At 37.9% G+C, this 27,357-nt stretch overlaps 1 protein-coding gene across 1 annotated transcript; it reads right to left on the reverse strand.

The window, feature by feature from the left end:
* On the reverse strand, positions 1 to 27,263 carry LOC127573481 (centromere protein I-like). The gene is made up of 7 exons (XM_052021745.1): positions 27,143 to 27,263; positions 25,132 to 25,267; positions 23,095 to 23,219; positions 18,526 to 18,574; positions 8,748 to 8,981; positions 5,604 to 5,642; positions 1 to 1,147 (listed from the first exon to the last, which is right to left on the reverse strand). The coding sequence occupies exons 3-7, from the start codon at positions 23,208 to 23,210 to the stop codon at positions 1,040 to 1,042; spliced, it is 546 nt and encodes a 181-aa protein (XP_051877705.1). The 5' UTR covers positions 23,211 to 23,219; positions 25,132 to 25,267; positions 27,143 to 27,263; the 3' UTR covers positions 1 to 1,039.
* Positions 27,264 to 27,357: the final 94 nt, after the last annotated feature.

Genomic DNA, 27,357 nt, shown 5'->3' on the forward strand with positions numbered 1-27,357 from the left:
GGAATAAAATGCTACATTCATAAGACTTACTAAAAAGAACTCCTTTGCAATTTAAGACAACTACAGGCATCAACATTTGAAGTGGTTCTCACGATCTGTTTCAGACTTCTTTAATTGTTAGAAACAAATTTCCATTGAATTTATAACATTTTTGGAAGAAAAGTGCTTTCTATAAATGATATTCCCTGTGTAAGTATAAAACTTGTTATTTTGAAGACACTTTATCATCAATAAAAAGTGTAAACACTGTAACCACAATTGAGGAAGAGTCATAAAAACATTTTATTCATCGCCCTTCCCCCACAAACATTTAACAATATGCTCAGCAGACTCTCTTAGATTCTCCTGAGGGATGCTGTAAAATTGTGTGCTCTTTTCACTTGTATCCAATATTATTTGTTACAGTAGCATTTCACTTCAGTAAGCTCTTCAATGTTTTATGCATCTCAGGGAAAGAGGATAATGCAGCAGAATACTATTACAGAACTGTCTTTTTACTGTTAAGTCTGTGGCTCAATTATTTGTCACCACAATGTCTGAAGAGTTAAGATCCTATCAGATTGATCATCTTGTCCAGTATCATTCTCAACCACTTGACACTTTCTACCAGCCTCTACTATTTCTCATTTACATACTTGCAGATTTTTCAAAATAACACAATGTTTCACACTATAGATATCATAGGATGTTAGCTTTGTTGGTACCAACCTTCTCAATAATGATGAATCATCACAGTTTACCATTCAATGCAACATTGTGCATTTTAGCTCCTGTAATATGCTCTGCAGACATCAAGTTTCTTAATAACTGACTTGCAAGGCTGTTGTATTTGGATTACCATGAGGACTAGTTTCCTTTCTCAAAGCTTTACCACACATCCTTCATTCAATATCACACTTCCATTTATTCTGATGCCTAACTCATTTCATGTATAATTATTAGTTGTGAAGCAGATGGATCGCCAGTATGTACAGCAAATTATAACGAAGTGCTGTGATATCTCTCAATTTGCAGATCTTTGCAGTGCATTGCCTGTAGCTTAATGTCTTGAGCTGGATGATATATGGGTGCTGCCTTCAAGGAAGTATTTAAGTCCATTAAGTCCTTGGTTGTAGAGATATTTCACATACCAGTTCCACACCTTTCCCTTAAAACAAAACAAATTGTAGAGTCAAAAGGTATTCCATAAGATTCAGTTCTGTCACTGGATAAACATTCTTGTTTAGATACAATATTTCACTTTATAATCATGGCACTTACAGGCTTGTTATTTAGAAATGATAAATAACAAAAGGTGAATCATCAGTAATTTATGTAGCACAGCTAAATGATAGTAGGACTTGAGGCCACAGAAAAAACAAGCAAATAATATTAAACACTGAAGGCAAAAGGGACTTAAAATGCCACCACAATAAGGAGCAAATGAGAGAAAAGTAAGGTTTGCAGGCAAAGCTGAGGGAAGGAAACAGTATTAGCTCCAAGGGTGAAAGGATCAGATGAAAGCAAACAAAAGAACTAAGCCGTATTTATATTGTATCCTTCATGTTCTTGGGAAGCGCCTCAAGATCAAAGCAGTAAAGCCAAAGTATTTTTGAAATGTAGTTATAATATAGGTTGCTACTTTATGCAAAATCCCACAAATCTGAAAGGAATAAAAAAAATACTAATGATAGCTTTTCATAATGGCATTGGTGGATGGAAAAACGTCAGTTGGGATACAAGGAAAACTCTCCTGCTCTTGTTTTAATTTTTTATATTCACCTTAAAGGACAGATGGAGCCTTGGTTTAATTATCTCATCTAAAAGATAAAATCCCTGAAATTGTAGCATTGTCCAAGTACTACATGAAAACAGAAAAATAGGAGTAGGCCATTCAGCCCTTTGAGTCTGCTTGACTATTCAATATGTCATTGTTAACTCACTAATGTGGCTGATACTTAACTCAAGGTCAATTAGGAATGATGATATATGAGCAACATTCAGATGAACATCCTGTGCACAACTAAATTACTGCAATTATACAGGGCCCTGGCAAGACTGCACCTATAAATTGTGTACGTCTGCTTTCGCTCCCCATGGAAAGACAAACTTATGACAGGAATATAGGAAGCCAAAAGTTGGGGTCAGAGTGGGAATGGGATGGAGAATTAAAGTGAGAGGCAATTGGAAGCTCCTTATGGACAGAGTGTTATGCAAAGCGATCACCTAATTGGGGTTTGGTTTTTCCAATATGGAGGAGGCCACATTGCAAACACAGCATGCATTATACTTTTTTGTAATAAGTGCAAGTGAATCTTTGCTTCATCTGAAGGAATGTTTGGGTGCTTGGATGGTAGGAAGCAAAGAGTTAAGAGGCTGGGTGTCACACCTCCTGCTGTTGCATGATAAAGTGCTTTGAGACAAGGAATGGCTGGTTCAGATGAAAGAGCAAACTAGGGAGTTCTGGAGGGAATGGTTGGGGAGGTGGGGTGGAAAGGGGGAAGAGGCGTGTCTGGCAGCGGCACCTTACTGAACCCAGCTGCATGTTACTTGAATTCTCCGTCCCAGTCTCACACCGACCACCATCTTTGAAGCCCACGTAAACACAAGCAACAGCACCTCATCTTCTTTCTAGGTACGTGCAACCCTCAGGACTCCATATTGAATTCAACAATTTCAGGTAACTAGCCTTTCCTAGTTACTCTGATACAAGGCCATTCACGTCAAACATTAGTTTCACTCTCTACACAAATGCTATCTGACTTGGTCATAGAATTGTACAGCACAGAAACAGACCCTTTGGTCCAATTTGTCCATGCCAATAGTGATGCCCACTTATGCAAATCCCATTTGCCCACATTAGGCCTGTATCCCTCTACTTCTTTCCTATCCAAGTACCCGTCCAAAATGTCTTTTAAACATCGTAATTGTATCTGCTTCTACCACCTCCTCTGGCAGCTCATTTCCATATAACCACCGCCCTGTGTGGAAAAACTTTCCCCTCAGATCTCCTTTAAATATTTCCCCCTCACCTTAAACTCATGGCCTCTAGTTTTAAATTCCCCACCCTAGGGAAAAGACCACCTACCCTATCTGCTGAAAATATCTACCCCATCTCACTCACTAAGCATCCCCAGTATTCCCTTTTATTTCAGGTTTTCCAGAAGTTGCTGTATTCTACATCTCAGAGTTCCAGTACTTCGCTTTTGTCCCCCTCCCACTCTTCTGCGCTATTTCATCTCCCTTCATTTGTACCTCCTCCATATAGATCAGCTATGATTAACAATCATTCACCATCTTCTTTTAAATGGCATCAACAGTGTGCATCATCCCCATCCTCTTGATCTCCATTCCATCACAAACACTCCGTTTGTTTTCTTCATCCTTCTCACACAACTCAAAATACGTGTTTTCTCCTTTTTCCAGTTCTGATAAAAGATCATTGATCCAACACATTAACAATTTCTAACTCCCCAGATGCTGCCTGGTCTACAGAATATCTCCAGCATTTTGTGTTTTCATTTCAGTTTTCCAGCAGTTGCATTTTCTTGCTTTTAACAAACCAAATGCAGGTTAGGCAACTGCTTGGCAGAACATCTCATGCTTTCAGCTGCTTGACAAATTTTCCATCCCACTCCTACTCTGACCTCATCTTTGACCTTGCATCTTGGTCCGACGCAGCTGTGTGCATGCTCAAGGAACATTATCTCATCACCCAGCCTTCCAAGCTCAACATTAAAGTCAACAATTTCAGACAATCAGCAATTCCAGCCTTGCACGTTTTATTTTCAATGTTTTTCAATACGATAGAGTAGTAGGTCATTCAGCCCATCAAATCTATGCTGGCTTTTGGACCACTCCCATGCATTTCCCCGTAAACTATTCTTGCTCACGTGCCCATCAACTCCCATTGATTCTCCAGTCATCTACCTACACAATGGGCAATTTACAATAGCCAGTTAACCTAAACTCTGATAATCCAGCACACCTGGGACATTGGTGGTGACAAACTGGCAAATTTTCTGGACAATTAGATATTATTGGTATTAATACACCCACACATTTTAATACAATTTTTAAAAAAAGATTTTACATAGCATGATACATTTTCCAGTGAACCAGACAAGTTCAAAAGGAGATACAAGAACTGGGGCACCAGGTGAGCATGTCATTTCATTTGGGATGTGGTAAGAAACCCAGGTCACAGGGAGAGTGTGCAAACTTCACACAGACAGAACCCAAAGTCAGTATCAAACCCAAGTCACTGTAGCAGCAGCTCTACTAGCTGTGCCACTATGCTGCCCTCTTCTGATAACTGCTAATTTTATTTGTCTTCTTCTACTCACATCTTTCCCACGCGTACCTTTTGGAATTCACAAGCCTTTACCACCCTCTTTCAGGCAGCACCACCACATGTCAAACTCTCCTGGATTCCAACCTATCAGAACCTTCCTTCTGGTTCTCTCTACCGCTGCCTGCTGTTTCTGCACAATTGCTGCTTGACCTGCTGAATATTTCTAGCATTTTCTGTTTCTGTTTTAGATTTCCAGCACCTGCAGTGTTTCACTTTTCTAGAAAAAAATCCATTGAGGTTTGCAGGGGTGAGGGATTTCAGTTTCACAATTAGACAGGAGAAGCTGGGGCTGTTCTCCACAAAACAAAAGTTGAAGCATTTTAAAGAAGTGCACAAGATCATGAAAAGTTTGGATGGGGTAAATAGAGAAAACTGTTCTCATTAGCAGATGTTTCAACAGAATATACAGACTAACTATGATGATAAAAGATATAGGGAGAATGCAAAGAAAAACTTTTGTTTTAATAAAACCAGTGAATGGTTATGATCTGGAACTTGCTGTCTATGACAATGATAAAAATACAGTCGACTGTGGCATTTAGAAGCCAGTTAGGTAGGGAATTGGAAAATGATTTGCTAGACTACATGAAAAGAGTAGGGGAGTGGAATTGACTGAATTACTCTGCAGAGATGGTATGGACTTGATGGATTGCATGTCTTTGTGTCATAATAATTCAATATACTGTAAAACTCTGATAATTCACTACCTAACTATTCAGAAATTCCCATGGTATGGCATCTAGTTCACCAATTAATGGTTCCTATAACCCCCTTCCCACTCACCTGGGGCTCCAATCCCTGCACCTCATTTTCAACTTACCTGGTTCACTAGAAAATTTAATCATACTGTGTAAAATCTAAAAACACATAAAAATGTGTTGGGGTATTAATAGCAATAACATTTAATTGTCCAGAAAATTTGCCAGCGTGGCAACACCAATGTACCAGATGTGCCAGATTATCAGAAGAATTTTACAGCATGTTTCACCACAGATTGAATTTTTGAATTCACAATCCTGAAAAAGTCCGAATTCTAACACTGACTAATATGGACAGAAGGATATTAATATACATTATGTATAAGAGAGATAAAAGTTGTGTGCGCGCGTGTGAAAGAGAGAAGGGAAGAAGAGACAGGGAAGAGAGAATAAATCATTTATATAAAATTGAAAAAGCATTATAACTAGATCTTTATATCAGAGGCCCCAGATGAATCACTGAAAGCTCATTTCATCATTTACATACCAAGAAATACACTTAATTAGCATACCTGTATTGCATGGAATCGTTTCTTTCCATTGGGCCAACCCTGCAAAAAGTTTAATCATGGAATTATCAAAAGTAAGATTACTAACCATGTCACAAGCAAATATTTCATTTTGACAATGTAGTAAACTCTACCCACCAACCTATTGAAAAGTGCACCACTGTGAAATGAGACACAAGAACCACTTAAGGAATAATCCAATCATGAATTAGTAGAAATATTTATAGAAATTATGATTCATTTTTTTCATACTTTGCGGGAAATTATAAAAGTTATATTATAAAATTTGTTGTTTTAACTCTGCTCCTATGGAACTACCATACATATTACAATAGAAACAAGTAAACATTTAAAAAATTGGGGAAAAAAAATCAAATTAACCCTAAAATCAGAAGTGGCCAACTTTTAGAGTCAAGGACCATGGAATAAAAAAAATTATAGTGTGCAACTGTCTGTTGAGCACGATGCTGAAGTGGCCCATCTGCCAACAAGGCATGCACCTACAGTCCGTAAATGTAATTTGCCCCAATCTAGAATATTATCATGATTACCATGTTTAGTTTCTAAGTTAACTTTTACATAATTCATTGATAACATTTTTGATAACAGCACAATTTTTAATATTGAGGCTAATTTTCAAAAATTGCAGAATTTGTAAGGAATCATTTGTTACACTAAGATAGGCAACACCAGGCTCTAAATGTAGTTAGAATTAGGCTCACTCTAACTGCATTTAGACAGGCAAAGAATAACATGCTTCTAACATTCTTCATAATTTCATCTGCCAAAAAAATTCAAACTGTCATATGCCAAGAAAATTCAATTCTGCAATGGAAAATTATTAGTTATCAAAACTTGCAATAAGCCACAAAAAGATTTGAAAATAAAATGCAATATCCTTTTAAAATAATTAAACAGTAGTAATATTTCACGTAACCAGATGTTCATACCAGCAAAATAATTTTTCTCCATTTCAGGGCAACCAGTAAATCTAGTGACTTTTAGATCTTTGTTTCTCATCACTTTGTAGAACCTGGTTTGTACTCACTTGTGCATGAATGGAGAAAATAAACTAAAAGCAAAATGGCAGAAGAGATTGATACATGGATTTTTACAAGTTGTACATATGAATAGAACCAAACTTGAAGAATAAGAGCAAAAGTTTTGAGCTTCAGGTATTTTGACAAAGCACAGCCTCCAAACCTCAAATATTACAGTGCTGGTTGCTACTGGGCCCCATCATATGATGCTGGCTTTTCACAAAAGATCAAAAATCTTAAACCTTAATTAAAATGTGGAATAAAACTAATCTCAGAGATCCAGGGCAAAAGGTTGCAAAATACTCATCTGCAATGAAAACCATTTTCTCATAGCACAGATGAGGACTGTAAATTACTTTGATCATTTTAGAATAAAGGCTGTAGGGATTTGGGAGAGATAAACTTAAGAGAAAGTGAAAATTAAGATACATTTAAAAAGAACCTTCGAACATCATCAAACAGTTTGATAATAATGACAACAGTCTGAAATATGTGCGGTAGTGTAGCGGTTAGCATAACGCTATTACAGCATCAGGAACCCATGTTCAATTCCGGCCACTGTCTGTAAGGTGATTATATGTTCTCCCCATGTCTGCGTGGGTTTCCTCCAGGTTCCTCCCACATTCCAAAGACGTACAGGTTAGGAAGTTGCAGGCATGCTATGTTGGCGCCGGAAACGTGACGACACTTGTGGGCTGCCCCCAGAACACTCTACGCAAAAGATGCATTTCACTGTGTGTTTCGATGTACGTGTGACTAATAAAGAAATCATATCTTAAATAGGGAATGAGGGAAAACAGCAATAAATAATGTGATTAATCATTAGGCCAAGAAATAGTGGAATAAATAGTAGTCAGAAGCAGATAGTGGATTCAGATGGGAGACTATTGAAAGATGAAAGAGGCATAGGAGAAGCAACAGGTAGTGTAGGGGTTGGGAATGAACAGGGAAATAATCAGGAGTAGGAGGCAAAGTAGACGGTATTGGAAACTAAGGAACCTATGAGCATGGCATCTGGTGTTAAAAAGGTAGGTCAAACTGAAACTTTGTTTAAAGGTTTGAATGTTTCCTTGCCTCCACAGATTGTCAGACAGTAGACTTTGAAGATAATTAGAAAAGTGCAAGATTACATAGTAAATAACAAGGTTGCTTGTACTGCAATTCATTATTCCTCGTTGTCATAATGATTGATACTGTACCTACCATTGAGTGGGGTAGGATTGAAAGGAAGCTGGTGGAAATAAGGGTGTTGAAAGTATAAAAGCCCAATATTCATCAAGTTTACAAGTAATATTAGTGTTGTACGGCTACAGGAAAGAGCGAGAGAGAGAGATATCTGGGAGTAGCTTTAGGAAAAAAAACTAGCCTCACTAACTTGATCCTCAAATATGGTCAGACATTCTAAATTAGCATCAAAGGGTTAACTGGAGATAAAAATGTGCTCGGAGCACAAGGCTGGCTAGCTAACTAAGGCAGAGTTGAAAGTACCATGAATAAGGATTTACTTTGTGCAAAGGTCAAATACGGAAAATAAGACAGCAATTTCATCAGGGCAAAAACGTGCAGGGACTGAACAGCCTGATCTGCAATGAGGACAATGAAGCAGAGGAAAGGAAGTAGCTAACAATCTAATATTCAAATGAAGCTTAAGTGCCAGAGAAGGAAGCAGACAGGAAAAATTGAGATTGCAGCAGAATTGTTCTGTTAAATTGATGAAAAATATTTATGTTGGATAGAACTTCTTGATATTACTTTAGATAATGCTAGCCTGCAGTGCTCAGCTATATGTCTCCTTTATCAATTTACATGACAAAAAAATTGTTTCCCTCCTGCTCTAAGAAAAATACAGATCTGTACAAACATTTTATTTTGCTCCAAAAGAAGAGGGAGAAAAGAAAATCACAGGTACAGACCCAGCTTTAGACTACTGCAGTTTCAAACGCAGGGTTCCTTCAAACACAACACTTAATTAATAAAGTTATTCCAAAATAACGATGAAGCTATACCAATACAAGCAGAAGAAAACTCACTCACACACAAGTACATTTTCGCATTGATTCTCTCAAATCTTTGCCCTTAAAGCCTTCAATTCTCAATCTATATTTACCTTCTGGATAAAATTTATGGCATGCCCCATGAGTGCTGGATGATTAACAATAGTAAAGCTGTCCTTTGAATCTGTAATCTTTGTTTGTGCCAACAGATCATCTTCAATCCCAATACTCATCAAGCAAATATCTTGTACGAAGTTTCCAGATGTCCACAAACAGCTGACTGCAGCTTTCACAAATGCATTGTATTGCTGAAATGTTTTCCTGTTCACCTTTAATCCCATGTGCACCTGAAAAACATTTTGACAGATACAAGTGAAGTATCCCAGTTCATCAAATGAGTTACCCAAATTTCAGTTTTAATAGGAGTTCTAAATATATCTGAATATTTTCACAACATATGAAAAAAGACATGTAAACCAAGCTGGTATCCAAATGAACTTTGATTCCTCCAGACAAACTGTATCCACAGGAATAGTTCTAGAAGTTGCTTAGTTAATTTTTAGTTCCCTTAAGGTGTGAAATTCTGGTAAAAGTATATCGAGACAATGGCTTTAGAAAGCTACAACCAACCTGTTGTGCCTAAAATAAAAACTGATGAGCCAAGTTTTCTTGAAGAGAATCCTTTTTGCTATTCTAACCAACAAGCTGAAAATATTAATACATGGGCAAAATACAGCAGACTGTAAATCTGAAACACCTGTACCCACTCTCACTGACCTGCAGAGTATTTATAGCATTCTTTAGTGAAAGAAGAAAATATTCAAGCTTGAAGTTAAAAGATAAAATGTCAAAGGAAGTATCCACCATAACTAAAGTTTACCAAGTTATTGTGTACAATGCCATGGCACAGGTTTTAGCTCAGAGGCAATGCTCCATTATAACAATGCCGCATCATAACAATGCCTGTGACAAGAAGTAAAAGTTCACACAGCACAATGCATCATCAATAACAGGTCAATTGTTGATGCAAGAACACAAGAAATGAGCAGGAATAAGCCAATTATCCTTTTGCGAATGTTCCGCCATTCAACAAGATCAAGCTGATCTTCTACCTCGATATCATGTTCCTGCCCTTTCCTTGATTCCTCTAATATTCAGAACACTTATCAATTGTGTTTTGAATGCAATCAGTGACTGAACTTCAACAGCTCTCTGGTCTAGAGAATTTCAAAGATTCACTACCATCTTGAGTGAGGAAATTTCCCCTCATTTCAGTCTCAAATAATCTACCCCTTATTTTGAAAGTAAACTCATTAGATGGGGAAACATCCTTCCTGCTTCTACTCTGTCAAACTCCTCAAGTATTTTAAATGTTTCAGTAAAATCACTTCTAAATTCTGGAGAATATAGGACAAGTCTGCTCAGTATCTCCTCACGTGACAGCTGTTCCACCGAGAACTAGTCTGGTGAATCTGCACTGCACTCCTTCTATAGCAAGTATGTCCTTATTTTTAAAGGCAAGGAGACTATACTCCAGGTGTAGTCTCACCAAGGCCCTATATGATCGAAGTAAAACATGATTTCTCTTTCATGAATACAAGTCGACTCTGCTCAACCAGATCATCATTTTCTTAGTCTCGATATCACATCCTTCCAGCATTCTCTCCCCCCCCCCCCCACCAAGCTAAGTACCAACATCAAGCAAATGTATCAGTAGTTCCTCATTTTCTCATTCCCTCCTCCTTTAAACAATGGGGTCATATTGCAGAAACCATTCCATCATTCCAGAATCTATAGAATTTTGGAAGACGATAACCAGGACATCTACAATGCCCATGGACACCACTTTCAAAACTCTAGGATGAAGATCATCTTGTCCTATGGATTTATCAGTTTTCAGGAACACTAATTTCTCTAGTAGAATTTCAATAATACTGATTTCTTTTGCTTTTTCATTTGCAGAAGACCCTTAATTCTCCAGTATTTCAGGGAAGTTTTCTGTATCTTATGTATTTTTTCTTAAAATCTTTCTGCCATTTCCTTATTCCCCATTCTTTTATTTCTGCAAGGTACCAACGTTAGCCCACACTAGTACAAACTCCTCATATATATTTATGCTTCACGCAAGTTGACTCCCTTGTTCTATTTTCCCTTTATCCAATTCTTTGCTGAAAATTTGGTGCAATTGTGTTATTTCTTTAAATGCTAGACATGGAGGGGTATGATAGTGGACAGGAAATGTAGTTTCCCAATCTTCCGCAGCCAACCTGCACGTCATCGTTCCTTTTGTTTAGATTTAAAACCCTGGTTTCAGATTGGACTTCATGATTTTTGAAATTTATGTAAAATTCTATCATATTTGCTCTCTCTCAGTTGCCCCATTACAAGATTAAACTTTCTTGTTGAATAATACTCTATCTACAAAAGCCTTTTCTTTATCAGATTCCTCAACATACTGATCTAGAAATTTATCTTGAATACATTTTACTTTGTTGGTACTCATTTGATTATAAGTTCTCCCTTCCCTCCCCATCTTGCCCCCCCCCCCCCACTGATTACTGTACTACCCATTAGATGCACCTCAGATTTCCTTTATAACATAGCCTAAGCCACAATTATTATCTTGTATACAACTTGTCTCAATGATTTCTGCCCCCCCCCTTTCGCTCCATTCAAATACTCTAATTTTACAATGCCATCTGCCAAGTTCCTTTCTAACCACTATACTGATATCATCCCTTAGCAACAGCGCTATCCCAACTCTATCCTTTTTGCCTGCCCTTCTCAAACATCAAACACCTTGGAATTTTTAAATTCCCAGCTGTAGTTGCCCTGCAGCCATATTTCCATAATGCCAATTGGATCAAACCCATTTGTGATTATTTGTACCATTAATTTATTCACTGTTAGCATTTTTCCATTCTCCAATTCTTTGTTTCCACTGCCTGTATTGTTCACAGTATTCCTAATTTACACTTCCAGCTGCTTTTCCCTCCTGACTTTCATTTCACGTTCCTATCCCTCTTCTGACTTGTACATATCCCACTTGCCCAGAAATAGTTTCAAAGTCTCAAAAATCTAAAGCTCTCCCATCAAGCATCAACTTGCTCAATCCTCCTGGTTCTGTTAGCACAAAGCACTGGGGGTAATCCTGAAATTACTAGTTCCAAATGGCAACCATCTTCACCAACATCTTCAACTTCTCACTTCAACAGTCTACTGTCCCTGTCTGCTTCAAGGAAACCTCTGTTTCCAGGCCCCAGGAAAAGTAAAGTGTCCTGTCTCAATGAGTACTGACTAGTAGTTCGAATATCAACCATAATGAAGTGGTTTGAGAGATTGGTAATGGCCCACATCAACACCAGCCTCCAGGACAATCTAGGCTCCCTACAATTGGCATACATAGAATATAGGTCCACAGAGGACACACCTCCCTTGCACCTAATTTTGGCCATCTATAACTGACTTCTGGATTTTTTGATGGGGAGACCTCAGTCGATTAGAATTTCATCCACCCTGACCTTCGACACTGGTGCTCCCCAGAGTTGCGTGCTCAGTCCCCAGCTCTTCTCCCTGTATACCCATGATTCTATGCTGTATACAATGATGAGATGGAGTACAGGAAAGAGAATCGCAAACCTTGTGACACGGTGTCAGAACGAAAATGTAGCCCTTAACGTCAGCAAGGCAAAAGAGCTGGTTGTTGACCTAAAGAAGCAGGGAGATAAACACAACCCTGTCCTCATTAACAAAGCTGCTGTAGAGAAGGTCAATGGCTCAAGTTCCTAGCCATCACATCACCAATCTCCTTGGGTCCTTCCATACTGTTGCGATGATCAAGAAGACACATCAGCGTATGTACTGACTAGGCGTCTGAGAAGATTTGGCTTATCCATAAGGATTCTCTTGAACTTTTACAGATGCACTATAGAAAGTATCCCAACAGGATGCACTTAAGCCTGGTAATGACAACTGCTCTGCTCTAAACCATCAGAACCTGCAAAGAGTGGTAAACACTGCCCAGTCCATCACAGGCTCAGCACATCCTTCCACCCAGTTCATCTTCACGGGTGCATTGCGTAAGGAAGGCCAACTATATCAAAGGTTTCCTGCCACCTGGCCATTCTCTTTTCTTTCTATCTTCATGGAGAAGAACTCAAGAACAGTTTCTTACCTACTGCTATCAGATTAACTAGTCACCTCTTTCAGATCCCCTTCCCGGTGGTGCTGCCACCACATTCTCAAACCTTTAATCCTACCTCATCTATTATGCCACTTTAGAATTTCTTTTTGTACTGCCTCAGTTTACACTACTTTACTTTGCATCATTCTGTTTTTATTTCACGTCGCTGTATTTATTACCATGTACACTGTTTACACTGAGCTTCATGCAAGCAAGAATTTTCATTGCACCCTGGTGTATATGACAATAAATTAAGCTGATTTGAACTTGGTGGTCCTGTTTTTTTTAATCTCTTTCCTAGCTCCCCAAAATTTGCATCCTTTCTTCGACTTAATTCATCAGTACCAATGTGAAGGACTAGAAATTGTGGTCCACTCTCTCCCTTCAGGATGCTTTACTGCTATCAATGATGCCCTTAGACCCTGGTATCAGGGAGGCAATATATCATTCTGAAGTCACAACTATGGCCACAGAAGCACCTGTCTCCCTATCAACTGAATTCCCTGAGCTCTCCCAATTTTCTTCCTCACCTCCTGTGTGAGTGAGCCATCTTTGGTGACACGTTTCCAGCTCTGGCTGCACTTCAGGGAAGAACCACTGCCCTCAATACTATCAGAATGGGAAAATCTGTTAATGAGCAAAATGGACACGTGGGATTCTTGAACCACCTGCCTACTTCTCCTCATCAGCCCATAGTCACCAATTCTCCTTATGTCTGCAGTCTTAAGCTACAGTGTAACTTCATCCCTAACCACTCTATCCATCAAATTCTCAGCCTCGCAGATCTGTCAATTACTCCTGCTGCCATTCCAGCTTTGTAAACCATGGTTCAAGCTACTGCAGCTTGAGACACTTCTTGAACTTGGTCTTCCAGGTCAACAGAAGTGTCCACGACTTCCAACATGACACAGTGTACACATACTACTTGGCTGAGCTGCGTTGCCAATAAAAATTCAATAGCTATCTCCTTGCCAAAAGCATCAGCAAATTGGACTTTTCCTGTATGGGTTTACAATAAATAAATTGAAACACATATTGCTTCCAATACCGAATACTGCAAAGTGGCAGATTAATTAACAAAGTAAAACAAAAGGATAATAAATAAATAGCAGATCTCTCAGGAGTGTTTGTGAAGTATAGAAACAGAAACAACATTGGCTTATCTGATACAGGCTTATTGGGCAACAAGGAAATAAAGGTAAACAAATGGAAGGGAGAAATCAAGCAGACAAATTGAAAAAATAGGTTCCAACTAAATGTGCAACACCAGGAAGAAGTATGCTTTTTGTTAAACAGAAATGCTATTCCTTTGTTTAAACATTTACAATTACTGTTAAGAACAACGTTAATTTTAAAAGTCAAAATGATTACTGTCTGAAGGAATTGAAAATATGTTTACCAAATTAAATAATTAACAGGTTAAACAAAAATGCATCTTAAATTGAGCTGATAGCAACAATGAATGGGCTTGGCAATTTGGATATACAAACAGGAAGACAATAGAACAGACCAAACAAAAGTGAGCAAACTTTAAGCAGCTATAGATAGCTCTAAATATCTTTCAAATTAAAAGTTTTTGAAATATGACAGATGTAACATGAAATTTGCAGTTAGTTTCTGCTAACCAAACTTTACCCATAGAATACATGGATGCATTCCATTAGTTTAATTTTTATGTTTTGAAGTGCTATTGTCTTTTGAAGTACTTTTATATGCTTTGAGGTGCTTTTAAGATAGGATAGGTATTTAAAAGGGAAATATATTACATCTCAAAAGGAATACGAGTTGTTAATGCACTGGTAGAGTATCTCTCCAAATGAGAGCAGTAATTGCACCAGAGTTAAGGAACATAGCATGCCCAGGGCACTTAAATTTAAGTTAAATTAACATTAAAAGATGCCATCATTTTTGGATCCCACAAAATAGGAGTTAGGAACACTAGTTTGCCAACTAACAAGATAAGTAGTCATCTCACTTGAGGCAGCAATAAAGCTGTTGACAAGTCAAAAAACTTTATTATAAATAATATAAATAAATGGATATCTTTACTAATAACCATTAGAGACATGGTTGCATAGCGACGAAGGTTGGGATTTAAATATTCCAGGATACTTAACATTTAGAAAAGGTAAGCAGAAAGGAAAAGATAGGGCAGCTCAGATATAAAGGATGAGACAAAAGCAGCTGAGTGAACGGATCTTAACTCAGAAAATGAAATATAATCACATAGGATAGACCAAAAAAAACGATAAGGGGCAGAAAACATTTGAGGTATTTGTAAACATTCAAGGTAATGTAAGGCACAGTATAAAACAGGAAATCAGAAGTGCATGTAACAAGGGTAGTACAATATTCATTTATATATACAATGAGGCAAACCAAATTAGCAGTAATAGCGCACAAGATGAATTCACAAAGTATGCAAAAGATGTCACTCTTCAACCAATATACTGAGGATGTAGAACAGTGTAATGAGAAAAGGTTAATTAATTGTCTGCTAGTTTTAGGACCTTGAGGAACAGTGATCATAATGACAGAAATTTAGATAAAGATGGATTAGTTCAGTTTGAAACCAGGGTCTTAAATTTGAATAAAGCACATTCCAAATGCATGAGGTACAAGCTGGTTACCGTAGATCAGAAAACTACATTAAAAAGTATGACAGTAAAAGTTAGCCTTATTCATTTAAAGTTAAAAGTTAGCCATTGCTGGTTTAGAGAATTTATGCATATTTTACATTTAAATATATATCCCTAATCTAAAGAGGATCTTGGGCCAGAAAAAAAACAGAAGCAGAATAAATACAAGTGGAGATAAAAGATAACAAAGGACAAAAAACAAGAGTTGGAGTGGTTTACAGGTTTGCCAACAGCAGCAAAACAACTGACGCGAATTAATCAAGAAATAGGAGAGGTTTGTAGCAATAATCATGGAGGTTTTAATTTTTACTTTTGACTGAACATTAAATTGGCATAAATAATTTGGAGGGCAAGTTCACTTGGAGTTTTCTGAAACAATACATTATGGAACCCATTCTACAGACTTAAACCTCATTTTGTGCAATAAAACAGAGTTAATTAATCATGTCATAACGAGCGATAATCTTGGAAAAGACAGCCCGATATGATTGAATCTTGTATGTACTTTGAGAGAGACACAGCTAAGTTAGAAACACAAATTTTGAAGTTAAAGCCAACTACATGTAGGCATAAGGGACACACTGGCCATAGTGGATTGGGAAATTAGATTGAAAGCTAACCAGTAGACAAATTCTTACAGGTTTAATAGTATAGATGAGGGGCTGGTGTTTCCCTTGATCAGGGTATCTGGAATCAAGAGTCCATTGCAAAATAAAAGATTGGCTTTTCAGGACAGAGATGTGAACAACTTTCTATGGAATTCACAACCTGAGGGGACTATGGTGGTTCACTTACTGAGTATATTCAAGAAAAAAAATTGATAATTTTTTTAAGCTATTATGGCAATTAAGGGATTAGTGCAGGGAAGATCTTACCAGCAGAGGGGTCAAATGGCCTACTCTTGCTTCCAATTTTTATTTTCATACACAAAAGTAAACATTTAAATAGATATTTTAATATTCTCAAAAAATGTTTAATACTCTGAAATAAAAGCTCTACAAGAAAATTGATCCATTCATTGTTAACAGAGGAAATTATAGAAACTGTACGATTAAAAGAGGCTGAAAATGTTTGGAGCATTGGGAAAATTTCAGGAAGCAACAGTGAAATGAGCAAAAAAAATAAAAAAGACCAAGTATATTAGTGAGACATAAAAAAATTGCTAGAGCTTATACAGCAATGCAACATTGTACAAAATAATACTGATCCACATGGAGACAGTGACAAGAGAAATCAAGGGCGATGAAGAAATAGCAGGGCATTAAACAAATATTTTATACTTTCATTACATAAAATACAAATATAGCAGAAATGAATGAAGGACTCAATGATCAAGGAATTTAAAATAACTAATGCCAGTAAAATAAGTACAAAGAGAAATTAATGGGATTAAAACTAGAAAAGACCCCTGGGCTCGATAAACTTCATTCTCACATTCTATACAAGTGCTACTGAGATAATGGATGCATTCCAAAATTGATAACCTTCCAAAATTCAAGACACTTTTTTTGCTGCCTTCAAATCTGATAGTACTGCTGCAGTTACGAGACAGAGACAGAGAAGTTGTTTAACCAAATGTTGGAATCCATATTAACAGGACATTTAATAATACAATTCGACAGACCCAACATGGTTTAATGAACCAAAAATCATATTAGTCAAATCTACTATGAGATTGTAACAAGCAGGGTGGATAAACATAAACTTGCGGAGGTCATTGATCCGGATACCCAAAGAGATTTGATTAGGCACGCAAAGATGGAGGATTAAAGTACAAGTACATGGGTAATATTCAAGTTGGATGACTGGTTCTAGTGGGCTCCCACTGAGCTCAGTGCCCTTGGGCCTTTATCTATGTACAGTTGATGTTAATAACTTAGATGAAAAGACAGTATGACATACCAAATTTATTGATTGCTCAAAGCAACTTTGAAAGTGAGCTAAGAGGATTTGAAACGTTGCATGGTCTGTTCCTGCTTTTTCTTTTGTTCTTATCTTTAGAAGACTCCTTAAAATTTGGTCTGACCCAATAACTTCAAATGTAGCCAAATGTGAAATTTTCTTTGATAAATATGCAGCGTTTTGCCAGATGGTATATAAATTCAGATTGCTGTTGGCTATAATGGCTGTTGACAACATTACCACCAAATCACTCCTTCAAGGATATGGGAACAAACATCTTTCCCCTCCAGCACTCGATTAAGTTACTTCAGTTATATGGTATAACTGATAATTCAGCCATTCTGCTCTTTATCACACATTTCCAGCATTCAATTGTTCCCTCCCTTCTTCCAGCAATTTCAGATATCATTAATATCCCCCTACATGCACCTCTTCCGGAGACATCTTTTGTTAAAATCTAGCTTTTATCATCTTTTCTTTCCTGTCAATACCAGCACAATTTGTGTCATTCATTGTCTAGTCTCCACCCTATTACAGACTTCTGTTCCTTCATCTCTCCCTCTTTCACATCAAGTTAGTTTCATTTCTAACTGCTAACTACTGATAAAAGGGTCATTGATCTGAAATGGTAACTCTCTCCCCATACCTACTGAATATTTCCAGTATTTTATATTTGTATTTCAGAATACTATAGAGAACTTGTGTTGAGAAATTTAGTCAGCCGGAGTCAAATTAAATCAGCTATAGTTAAAGGGGTGGTCTTCTGAGGCTGATATGTCTAAATCATAAAACTAGTTCCCAAAATATTTGATTTCTCTACCAGTGACAACCTTATAAGACTGACCACACTTATGCAACAGTCTACAAGGCATTCTGGAACGATTCAGATGTAAGATCAAACACACGTAGTTAATATATCAAATACCCCCAGTTGTTGACTCGCAGTAAACTTATCAATACTGATAGCCATCCATGACCACAAGCTTATGAAGGGTTTTAAGACAAGAAAGTACCATTGACAACATGGGCTTCAAACAAGGTAAGTGATCAGTAAAACCAAAAATTGCATTTCACTATTTTACGAAAGCACAAGAACTACATTGCAGTGCAATTCTGAAGGATTCAGTTTTGGAATTCTCAGTGGCTCTTCTACTATAATATCCTTACATTTTTGCCTGGATCCAAAGACTTCAAAGCTATAAGATTTGTACGATACCTGAAAAACAAAATAAAGAAATGATGTTTTTCTACACATTTGCATACAATTTGTACAACAAAATAGTAAACTGCAGACCACAGAACTGTAAAATAAATTTGAAAAACCCTGTTAAATATTTTCCCACTATTTTGTTCAAAAGCAGTCCAAGCTTCAAAGAGCCAACTTTACTCATTGAAAAGAAAAGGGCTCAAGCAAATGAAAGAAAAGCGTTGACTGTTCAGGTTAATAATCATGTATTAGAATTGATGAGACCAGTTTTAATGAAAGGTCATTGACAGGAAACCTTATCTTAGTTTCTTTCTCTACAGATGCTGCTGGGCCTGTTGAGTGTTTTCAGAATTTTTTTTTGAGTTTCAGTTTTTGCAATATCTCATCTTTTGTACCAAAGGAGGGGGTATGAATAGAGAAACAAAGGACTGCAGATACTGGAATCTAGATGAAAAACCCTATGATGCTGGAGAAACTCCGCAAGCCAGATAGCATCTGTAGAGAAAAGCAGGCAGTCAATGTTTCGGGTCAGGACCCTTCTTCAGGACGAGGGGGTCTGAATATTTGATCAAACAGGTGCATTTTAATGAGAATCAAAGGAGAATAGGGAAGTGGGAAAGATTTGGGATACCATTTTAATTTGTTGGTCCACAGACTTCGGAAGGCATGCCCAATGAAGAGCAAAGGGAGACATAATATACAAGACTAGAGCTATTAGGTGCAAAGACTACTGGAGAGGGAGGAAGATGTCAGGCTCGCTGAGGTTACAGAGGCGAGAAGAGGTTAAGCCATGGAAAGATTTAAATTAGAGGATCTGTTATAAAACTTTGGTACTTCAATAACGATACAAGAAAATTGCAAAGTGATGAAGACAATAATACATATTCAACAGACACTAGGCAAATACCTACAAACTGTCTCAATACTACCTGCTACTGCCATCAATTAATCAGGCTGAGCCAGCAAAATGCATTGAATTCCAAACTCAGATTTCTCCTTCTCTCATATCAATATTAGGAACCCTGTCACATGCCCTCCTTTGTTCTTTATTTAATCATGCTTACTAAACTCACACGTATATGATGTTAATCCATTAATATCAGCCTTAGTCTGTTGCTTTGTAAATTTCTCAAGCACCCATCTAACCAGCAGATTAAAAATGGATAAATTAGCTTGGTGTAGGAATTGATAGGATTGGGATGGTTGCTTTGGCTCAGCAGAAATTTATCAAGGATAGAAGATGGGTGGGTAATTGGAGTAATTGTTCATGGAGTCCTTGATCAGGTGCTTCAGCAGAAGATGGACTGAGACAGTCGGAGATTTTTTTTTAAAAACAGAGCATTACAGAATGATACAGCATGGAAGCCGGTTCTTCTGCCCACTGAGTCTGTGCCAATCATCAAGCACCCATTTAGATTAATTCTACATTAAACACACACCAGTCATCCTCATTGATGGGTCAGCGGTGGAAAGGGTGAGAAGCTTCAAGTACCTGGGCGTCAACATCTCAGAGGACCTGTCTTGGGCCCAACACATTGATGAAACCACAAAGAAGGCATGCCAGCAGCTCCACTTCATTACGAGTTGAGGTAATTTGGTATGTCATCAAAGACCCTTGCAAATTTCTACAGATGCACGGATGCATACAGATGCATTCTGACTGGTTGCATCACCATCTGGTATGGAGGGCTCCAATGCGCAGGACCGAAAGAGGCTGCAGATGGTTGTAGACTCAGCCAGAATCCATCACAGGCACAACCCTCCCCACCATCGAGGACATCTTCAAGAGGTGGTGCCTCGAGGCAGCAGCATCCATCATTAAGGGTCCTGTCCATCTGGGACATGCCCCCTTCTCGTTACTATCATCGGGGAGCTGGTACAGGAGCCTGAAGACCGACGCTCAATATTTTAGGAACAGCTTCTTTCCCTCTGCCATCAGATTTCTGGATGGGCCACGAACACTACCTTGTTATTCCTCTTTTGCACTATTTTTGTAACTTATAGTAATGTTTATATCTTACACTGTACTGCTGCAACAAAACAACAAATTTCATGACATATGTCAGTGATAATAAACCTGATCCTGATCCCATCTTTTTTATTTGCCTCATTCTCATCAATTCCTTATCCTGTCCTTCTATCACTCATCAACACACTCGGATCAATTTACATGTAACTAATTATCCTATCAATCCACACATCTTTGAGATGTGGAAGAAAACTGGAGTACATGGAGGCAACTGAATTAGTCATAGAGAAAACGTGCAAACTCCACACAGGTCAGGATCGAATCCTGGTCACTGGAGCTGTGAGGCAGAAGCTCTACTAGATGCCCCACTGCACTGCCATGAGGTGCAATAAGCACCACTGAACTACAAAGCTCAGACCCCCTGGTTTGAATGGATTACCTACTTACCAGAAAATGTTGCATGTTGAAGGCAGAAAGAGAATAGGGATACTAGAAAATGTTGCACGTTGAAGGCAGAAAGAGAATAAGGATACTAAAAAGGCTTTGGTGATGGTAGGAATCTGCAGATGAGAAAAGTATTACTGACTCACCATTGTCATATTCAAAAGATAAAACTGCAACTAACTAAGGCAGCACCAGAGAGACAGGCAGTGTCATTCATGCAAGATGTGAATGTTTCAAGCACAAGGAATTTATAATGCAAATTGTAGGGTGTGTCACCAGCCAACATTGCCAAGTAGAATTCAAAGAAATTGAGGAAGGAAAGCAGTTTTTTGATAGAAAGGACACAAAATAGGTTTCAAACAGCAGTATGCAGAGCCACTTCTGTTCACAACCAAACTTAAAATTCCAAGTTTCAATGGTGGAGAGGGAAAACATAAAATTTAGGTATGGCCATTAAAGTTTTATGATACCTTTTTGTTTGAAGCAGTCCCTTAGGATCAAGGATAACTTGCTTCTACCCTAGTTTTGTGGGTTTTGAGGTTGCTAATGAAGCCAATTCAAGGACCAAAAACTCTGCCACAAATGGCTGACAGGTCAGGTGAGTAACTTTGGGATGGTACGTTATTTCTGCCACTTATCCAGCGCTTCTGTGTGCTTTCAATGAATGGCTGAGGTCATCAATATCATCCCGAATGCTTCTGCTTCAATTTGAAGGATATGGGCCAAATGCAAGCAAATAGGACTAGCTTAGATGGGTATCTTGGTCAGCGTGGACGAGTTGGGCTAAAGGGCCTGTTTCCATGCTGTATTGCTCTATGACTCTATGAGTCCAGGAAACTTTAAAACAGTTTGTCACTCTATCAACCCATACTTCTCAACAATCCATTATTTTCCCCCACTTTTTATTTCTAAAGGCTTTCCCATCATCACTGAGTGGGGTAGAGTTGCCTAGCATGTCCTTGTACCTCTTTTTGAACAAGGGTGTCACATTTGACATTTTCCAGGCCTCTTACATGTGCCTGTATTGAGATATGAAAGATTAGCAGCCCCCTTTCCCTCAGCAACTGCGGATTTATCTCACCTTGACCAAGTGACATTTGCATTGAGTCCAGGAAAGGTTGACTACCGTCAATGTTTACCCATCCATTACCTCCACATTTTCACTGAGATTTAGGCAGCATCCTCTTCCTTGGTAAAGAGGCAAAATAATAATTTGGTATTCTAGCCTTGCCTTTTGCCTCAATACGCAAACTTAGTTTAGAATTAATTTGTCCCCACTGCTCTTAATATCTGCTTACCAAATGACTTGAAATCTGAAGTTAACAAGGGAAAGAGGGGTAAGCTATAAATTCCACATGGCATTTAGCAAGAAGCTACAGTGAATTTAAGATTTACCCAATCCACTTTGCAAACAAACAAATATTGACACGAAAGTTTATAGATTAATTTATATTACATGTCCATTACATAAACTGTTCTACTGGAAATAACAATTTTTGATGTGTGTGTGGCTGAATGGTGATTGTCAACAGCTTGGTTGACAATAGAGTTCAGCTAATCTCCAACACAAGTAGAGATGAATACTATTTAGGAGAAGAATATCAGCTATTTTTTCTGATCCATGAAACCAACAACAATTCTCAAATTCTTGCCCTCATTCCCATTGGTTAATTCAACATTTACCAGAGTTCAAACCCTCTTAGTCCGTAAGATTTTGCAGTGTTACCAGGTAGTGTTTCTCTTCACTAGCTCACATCAATCAGTAAAGATATCACTAAACCCACCGGTACCATTCCTTATTTCTGAAATTACACTCACTAAGTGAACAATCATCATTCTCTCGAATTTGAGATGAACCAATATCAGTGTATTTCTCCAGCAGCATCTTAAATCAAGCAACAATCCAGTAGGTTACCAAAATAACAAGGAAATTTGAAGAGGCATAAGCTAATCTACAAGTTCTCTCTCTGGTCTCTGAAAGCTCAAGGCATAACCTTTCCTGGTAAAAACCAGTGGGATCTTCATCTCATAATAGGATGGTAAGCTTAATTATATTACATGCGTTTCACAAATATTTTGTGCCAGTGGAATGGGACACAGGAGATCAAGTACTTACTTATACATAATGTAGCATATCTGATTCAGGCTCACTGATTCCAAACTCAACAGCGCCGGATAGAAGATACCATCAGGTGGCATAATTACCATGGGTAGACCATACTTCAAATACATATCTGAAACCTGAGAACAGAATACCATAAAATCTTAGTAAGCAAAGGGCCGATTGGAGTAAATTAGTAAAAAAATGGAACTTTAAAGGCAGCATCTATCTGGAGAAGGATGGACCCTTGGACTCCCCAGCAGCATCCATATGCGACACCAAAGAAATCCTCAACCCTCCTGTTGACGCACTTCGTATGCTTGGCAGAAATTTGCACATGCGAGTTAAAAGTTACATTTTGTTTGACTTCATCGTACATGCCCAGCTGCCTCTGTGCATTAGTGTATCAAGTGCACTGAAGTGGTGGCCCACGGACTTGTCATGAAACTAGAAAGTGGACCTCCATCCCAAAAGTTTGGAAACCTGTATTTGAGACTCAATGATTTAGGAACAGCTTCTTCCCCTCCACCATCAGATTACTGAATGGTCCATGAATCATGAATACTACCTCGTTATTTCATTTTTTGCACTATTTATTTTGTAATTAATATTAATTTTGTCTTTGCACAATACTGCTGCCACAAAACAACAAGTTTCACATCATACAAGACAGTGATAATAAACATCCTGATTAACTTGTGCAAACACCTTCACCATCTGGTGGTGGTAAACATGTACGACACAATAATTCACATTATCTATCGACACAGATGACTCTTTAATGAGACTTTCACTCCTGCATCCACTTTTTAACAAAAGATTTCACTGCAATCACTGTCCAGAAACTGGCAATTCAAGACCATCTAAATCAGACATATTAAAATAAATAAATCATGGAAGGTTTATGACATGGGAGGCTAGTCAGTCCAACATGTCAAAAAACTATTTAACCTAACAAGCAGTGTGACCGGGAGCCCTGTAGGTTGCAGCTCTTAACATATACTATTTCTGCATCTGCCACTCTTTCAGGCAACAAATTTGAGACCCCCATCAACCTCTGTGCAAAAAAAACCTTTACTCATCTCCCCTTGAACCATTTTCGCAATTGCTTTAAATTTACCCGTTTTTGACCCTTTAGCTAAGGAAAATAAGCACTTGCTATTCAGTCCACTATGGCTCTTCAATTTATGCTCAGCAATTACAGTCACCTCTAACCTCCTCAATTTCTAAGAAAACAACCCTAGTCGATCCAACATTTCCTCAGAGCTACAATTTTCCAAGCACTACTTCAGCACCCTCGCTAGTGCAGATGCATCTTCCTTGTTATGTTATGACTAGAAACTGTATATCAGATTCAGTGAGTGACCAACAAAAATTGGCTATAGTTCTAGGACAACCTCCTTGTTCTTATATTCTATATCTACAATCTCAATCCAATTATACTTCTTCCTGCCGTTAGTCTTATCACTCCTTGAACAAATCCGCTTTTCTAAATAGAACAATACTTACTAAAAAGTTCCAATTTTACTTTGAACTTCCAGATTATGTTTATTTACAGAGCTTGATTCAAACCTGTTGGATAATTAATTTTAGGCAGGAAAGTGTTTGGATGAGTTTATAGCATGGATGAAGAAATAGTGAAAATCTGTGCAAATGTTTTAAAAGTTAATTAAGGGTCTCCTTAAACAGGCAAACAGTTGATGGAACTTTTCCTAGTTGTTTTTAACTCCAGGCAAGTCCCTGGTATACATTAATTCAGCTGATCTCAGTCAGGGAATGTTGGAAATGCTCAGTAGGTCAGGGAACATCAATGGAGAGAGAAATGGTGTCAATATTTTAGGTTGATGACCTATCATCAAGCATTGTCTATTAGTTTACGTCTGTTGCCTAGATTTCAGAATAATTGCTAGCAACAGAGAAAAAGAGTAAGTGATTAAAGAATCAACCAAGATTCCAGGTAATATTAGTCGCATACTAATAACCACTCAAATTATACTTCATTTATCAATAACCTAATGCTGAAAAAATTTTCTGATCACAGGTTTTGCTCACCGTCTCATAGAAGTTGAGAATGAAGTGCAACAGCAGACTGTTGTAGCTTCTATCTGTAGTGCTACCGTAAACATTCTTGCACTAAATTCCACAAGGTTCAACAACAGAATTCACTAATCCAGAAAGGAAGGCGTTTCTGAAGCACAAACATATTTATAAAGCCTCTTAGCATGGAAAGTAAATCAATTTATCTCAATGTTAGGGAGAGCTAGAGAAAAGATAGCTGGAATTTCCTCTGAACAATATTTCTTGGAATTGAACAGAGTCTTCCAATTTAAACCAATGAAAGCAGCAAAAGGATGCTTTTATCCCCCAGCAGAGTATAGTTGTAAGGAGAATCACCTCTGGCCTAGAGGTGCTGGGAATCCAACTTAAACAGGCTGTCTTTCTTCTTTCAATCACAGATGTTTAATTCTAGATGAATTATTCAAAGAAATAAGAAATTACAGTAAACCTTCCAAAACATACAGACTTAATATACGTTTAAACATTTTTTCGTCAATGTACAACAAATGAAACATGATTAAGCAATAATCCAAATCTTGCATACAGATTGAACTACAAAACATTACACAAGGGAAGTTAACTTAATGTGCTTGTACCATTCACAATTCAAATTAATTCTCACAACCACAAGAGAATCATGGAAGCTTAAAGAACACTTGGAAGCAGTCAACCTACTACACTTGTGCTGGTTATTTACTACAGCGGTCCCAAATTAATCACTCTATCCTGTATTCTTACCGCAGACCTCTGCCATAACCTGCTGAACACATCTTTTCAATTTTTCTCTGAAAAGGTCTCACAATCCTCCATCTCACCAGGTACGTTTTATTCTACAGAACACTTATAATAAAACACTAGTTGAAAAATGACACATACTTCTGTTTAAAGCAAAAAAGGTCCTGCACTGTGATGACTCTCATCATAATGTACAACAAGTATCTTGACTTGAGAAGACATTCCACACAGAAAATTAAGAAATCAAAGGACTATGTCCAAAATTTCCAATCCAGCCAAAAAATGTGCGTCAATTAATTAATATTATTCAAGATAGAATGCTTTGAAAATGAAGCATGGTTTCCTTTCAAATAACATCCATGGCAACACATCCAGTGCCAGTTAAATGTTGCATCAAACAATCCTTCACCCCAAATTCATTGGAATGAACTGTGAATGATAGTTAGAATTAAGCAGGGAATCAAACCTCCAACATTACTAGAGGTGGTAAAAGATGCTGTGGCCTACCATAAGTCTAAACAGTTCCACTTGGAACATAAAACAAGAAAGCACTTTGGCTCCAATTACAAGCTACACAACAGTTGTTACATACAGCTCGTTTTGTTTGTATTTTTCTCAGTACAAGATCTTGTAGCAAGCCAGCTGTCACTTTACATCCTGAAAAAAGTGGACACTGGAAGAATATGGTAACTGTGATAATCCAGATATGCATCACAGCACAAGTAGATTCCTCCCCACCTAATCTCCCAATTTCCCTTGGCAGTTTCCTGTTTTAGTTTGTTATCAGCAAGTGATCCCTTGCCTGGGTAAGATTTCACAATGTGCTGCCAGGGAGGTGGTGAAAGCAGTTACGACAGTAACATTTAAGAGGTTTTTAGACTGGCACATGAACAGGCAGGGGATGGAGGGATAGATGGGATTAATTTAAATTGACATCATGATCAGTGTGGGCCAAAGGACCTGTTCCTGTGCTGTACTGTTCCATGTTCTATAATAGGGTACTGTTGCTAATTTTTCCTTCTCTAATCAGGAGTACCAACACCGATTTCAGCAATCCTCCTGCTTTCCTGCCCAAGATCAGCAAACCCCCGACCTGGGATTATCCTAATTTTAACAGTTTTGCTAAATTTTATAAAACTTACAAACCACCAAGCAAGTCCTCAATAATGCAAATAAAAGTAATAAATAAAACCATGCTTAAGGTCACAGTATACATAGGATGAGGCAAACAATCATTTACTTGGGCATTCCTTGTATTATACATACTTACTGAGGACTCTCTGAACCACTGGGAATCTCTCTGTCCATCTCCATCACATACACAGAGTACAAGGTCAGCCAGTTTACCAGTAGGTTGGTAATGCTCTCAATCACACTGCACTGTAGAGAAATATCAGTTAAGATTAGTAGTCATTAAATAACCTGCTTTTGAATTGTACACATTAGATTACATAAAATCTCATTCTCCTACCCCTGTCAAGCTGA

Source organism: Pristis pectinata, chromosome 8, assembly GCF_009764475.1.
Source record: "Pristis pectinata isolate sPriPec2 chromosome 8, sPriPec2.1.pri, whole genome shotgun sequence".
NCBI lineage: Eukaryota > Metazoa > Chordata > Chondrichthyes > Rhinopristiformes > Pristidae > Pristis > Pristis pectinata.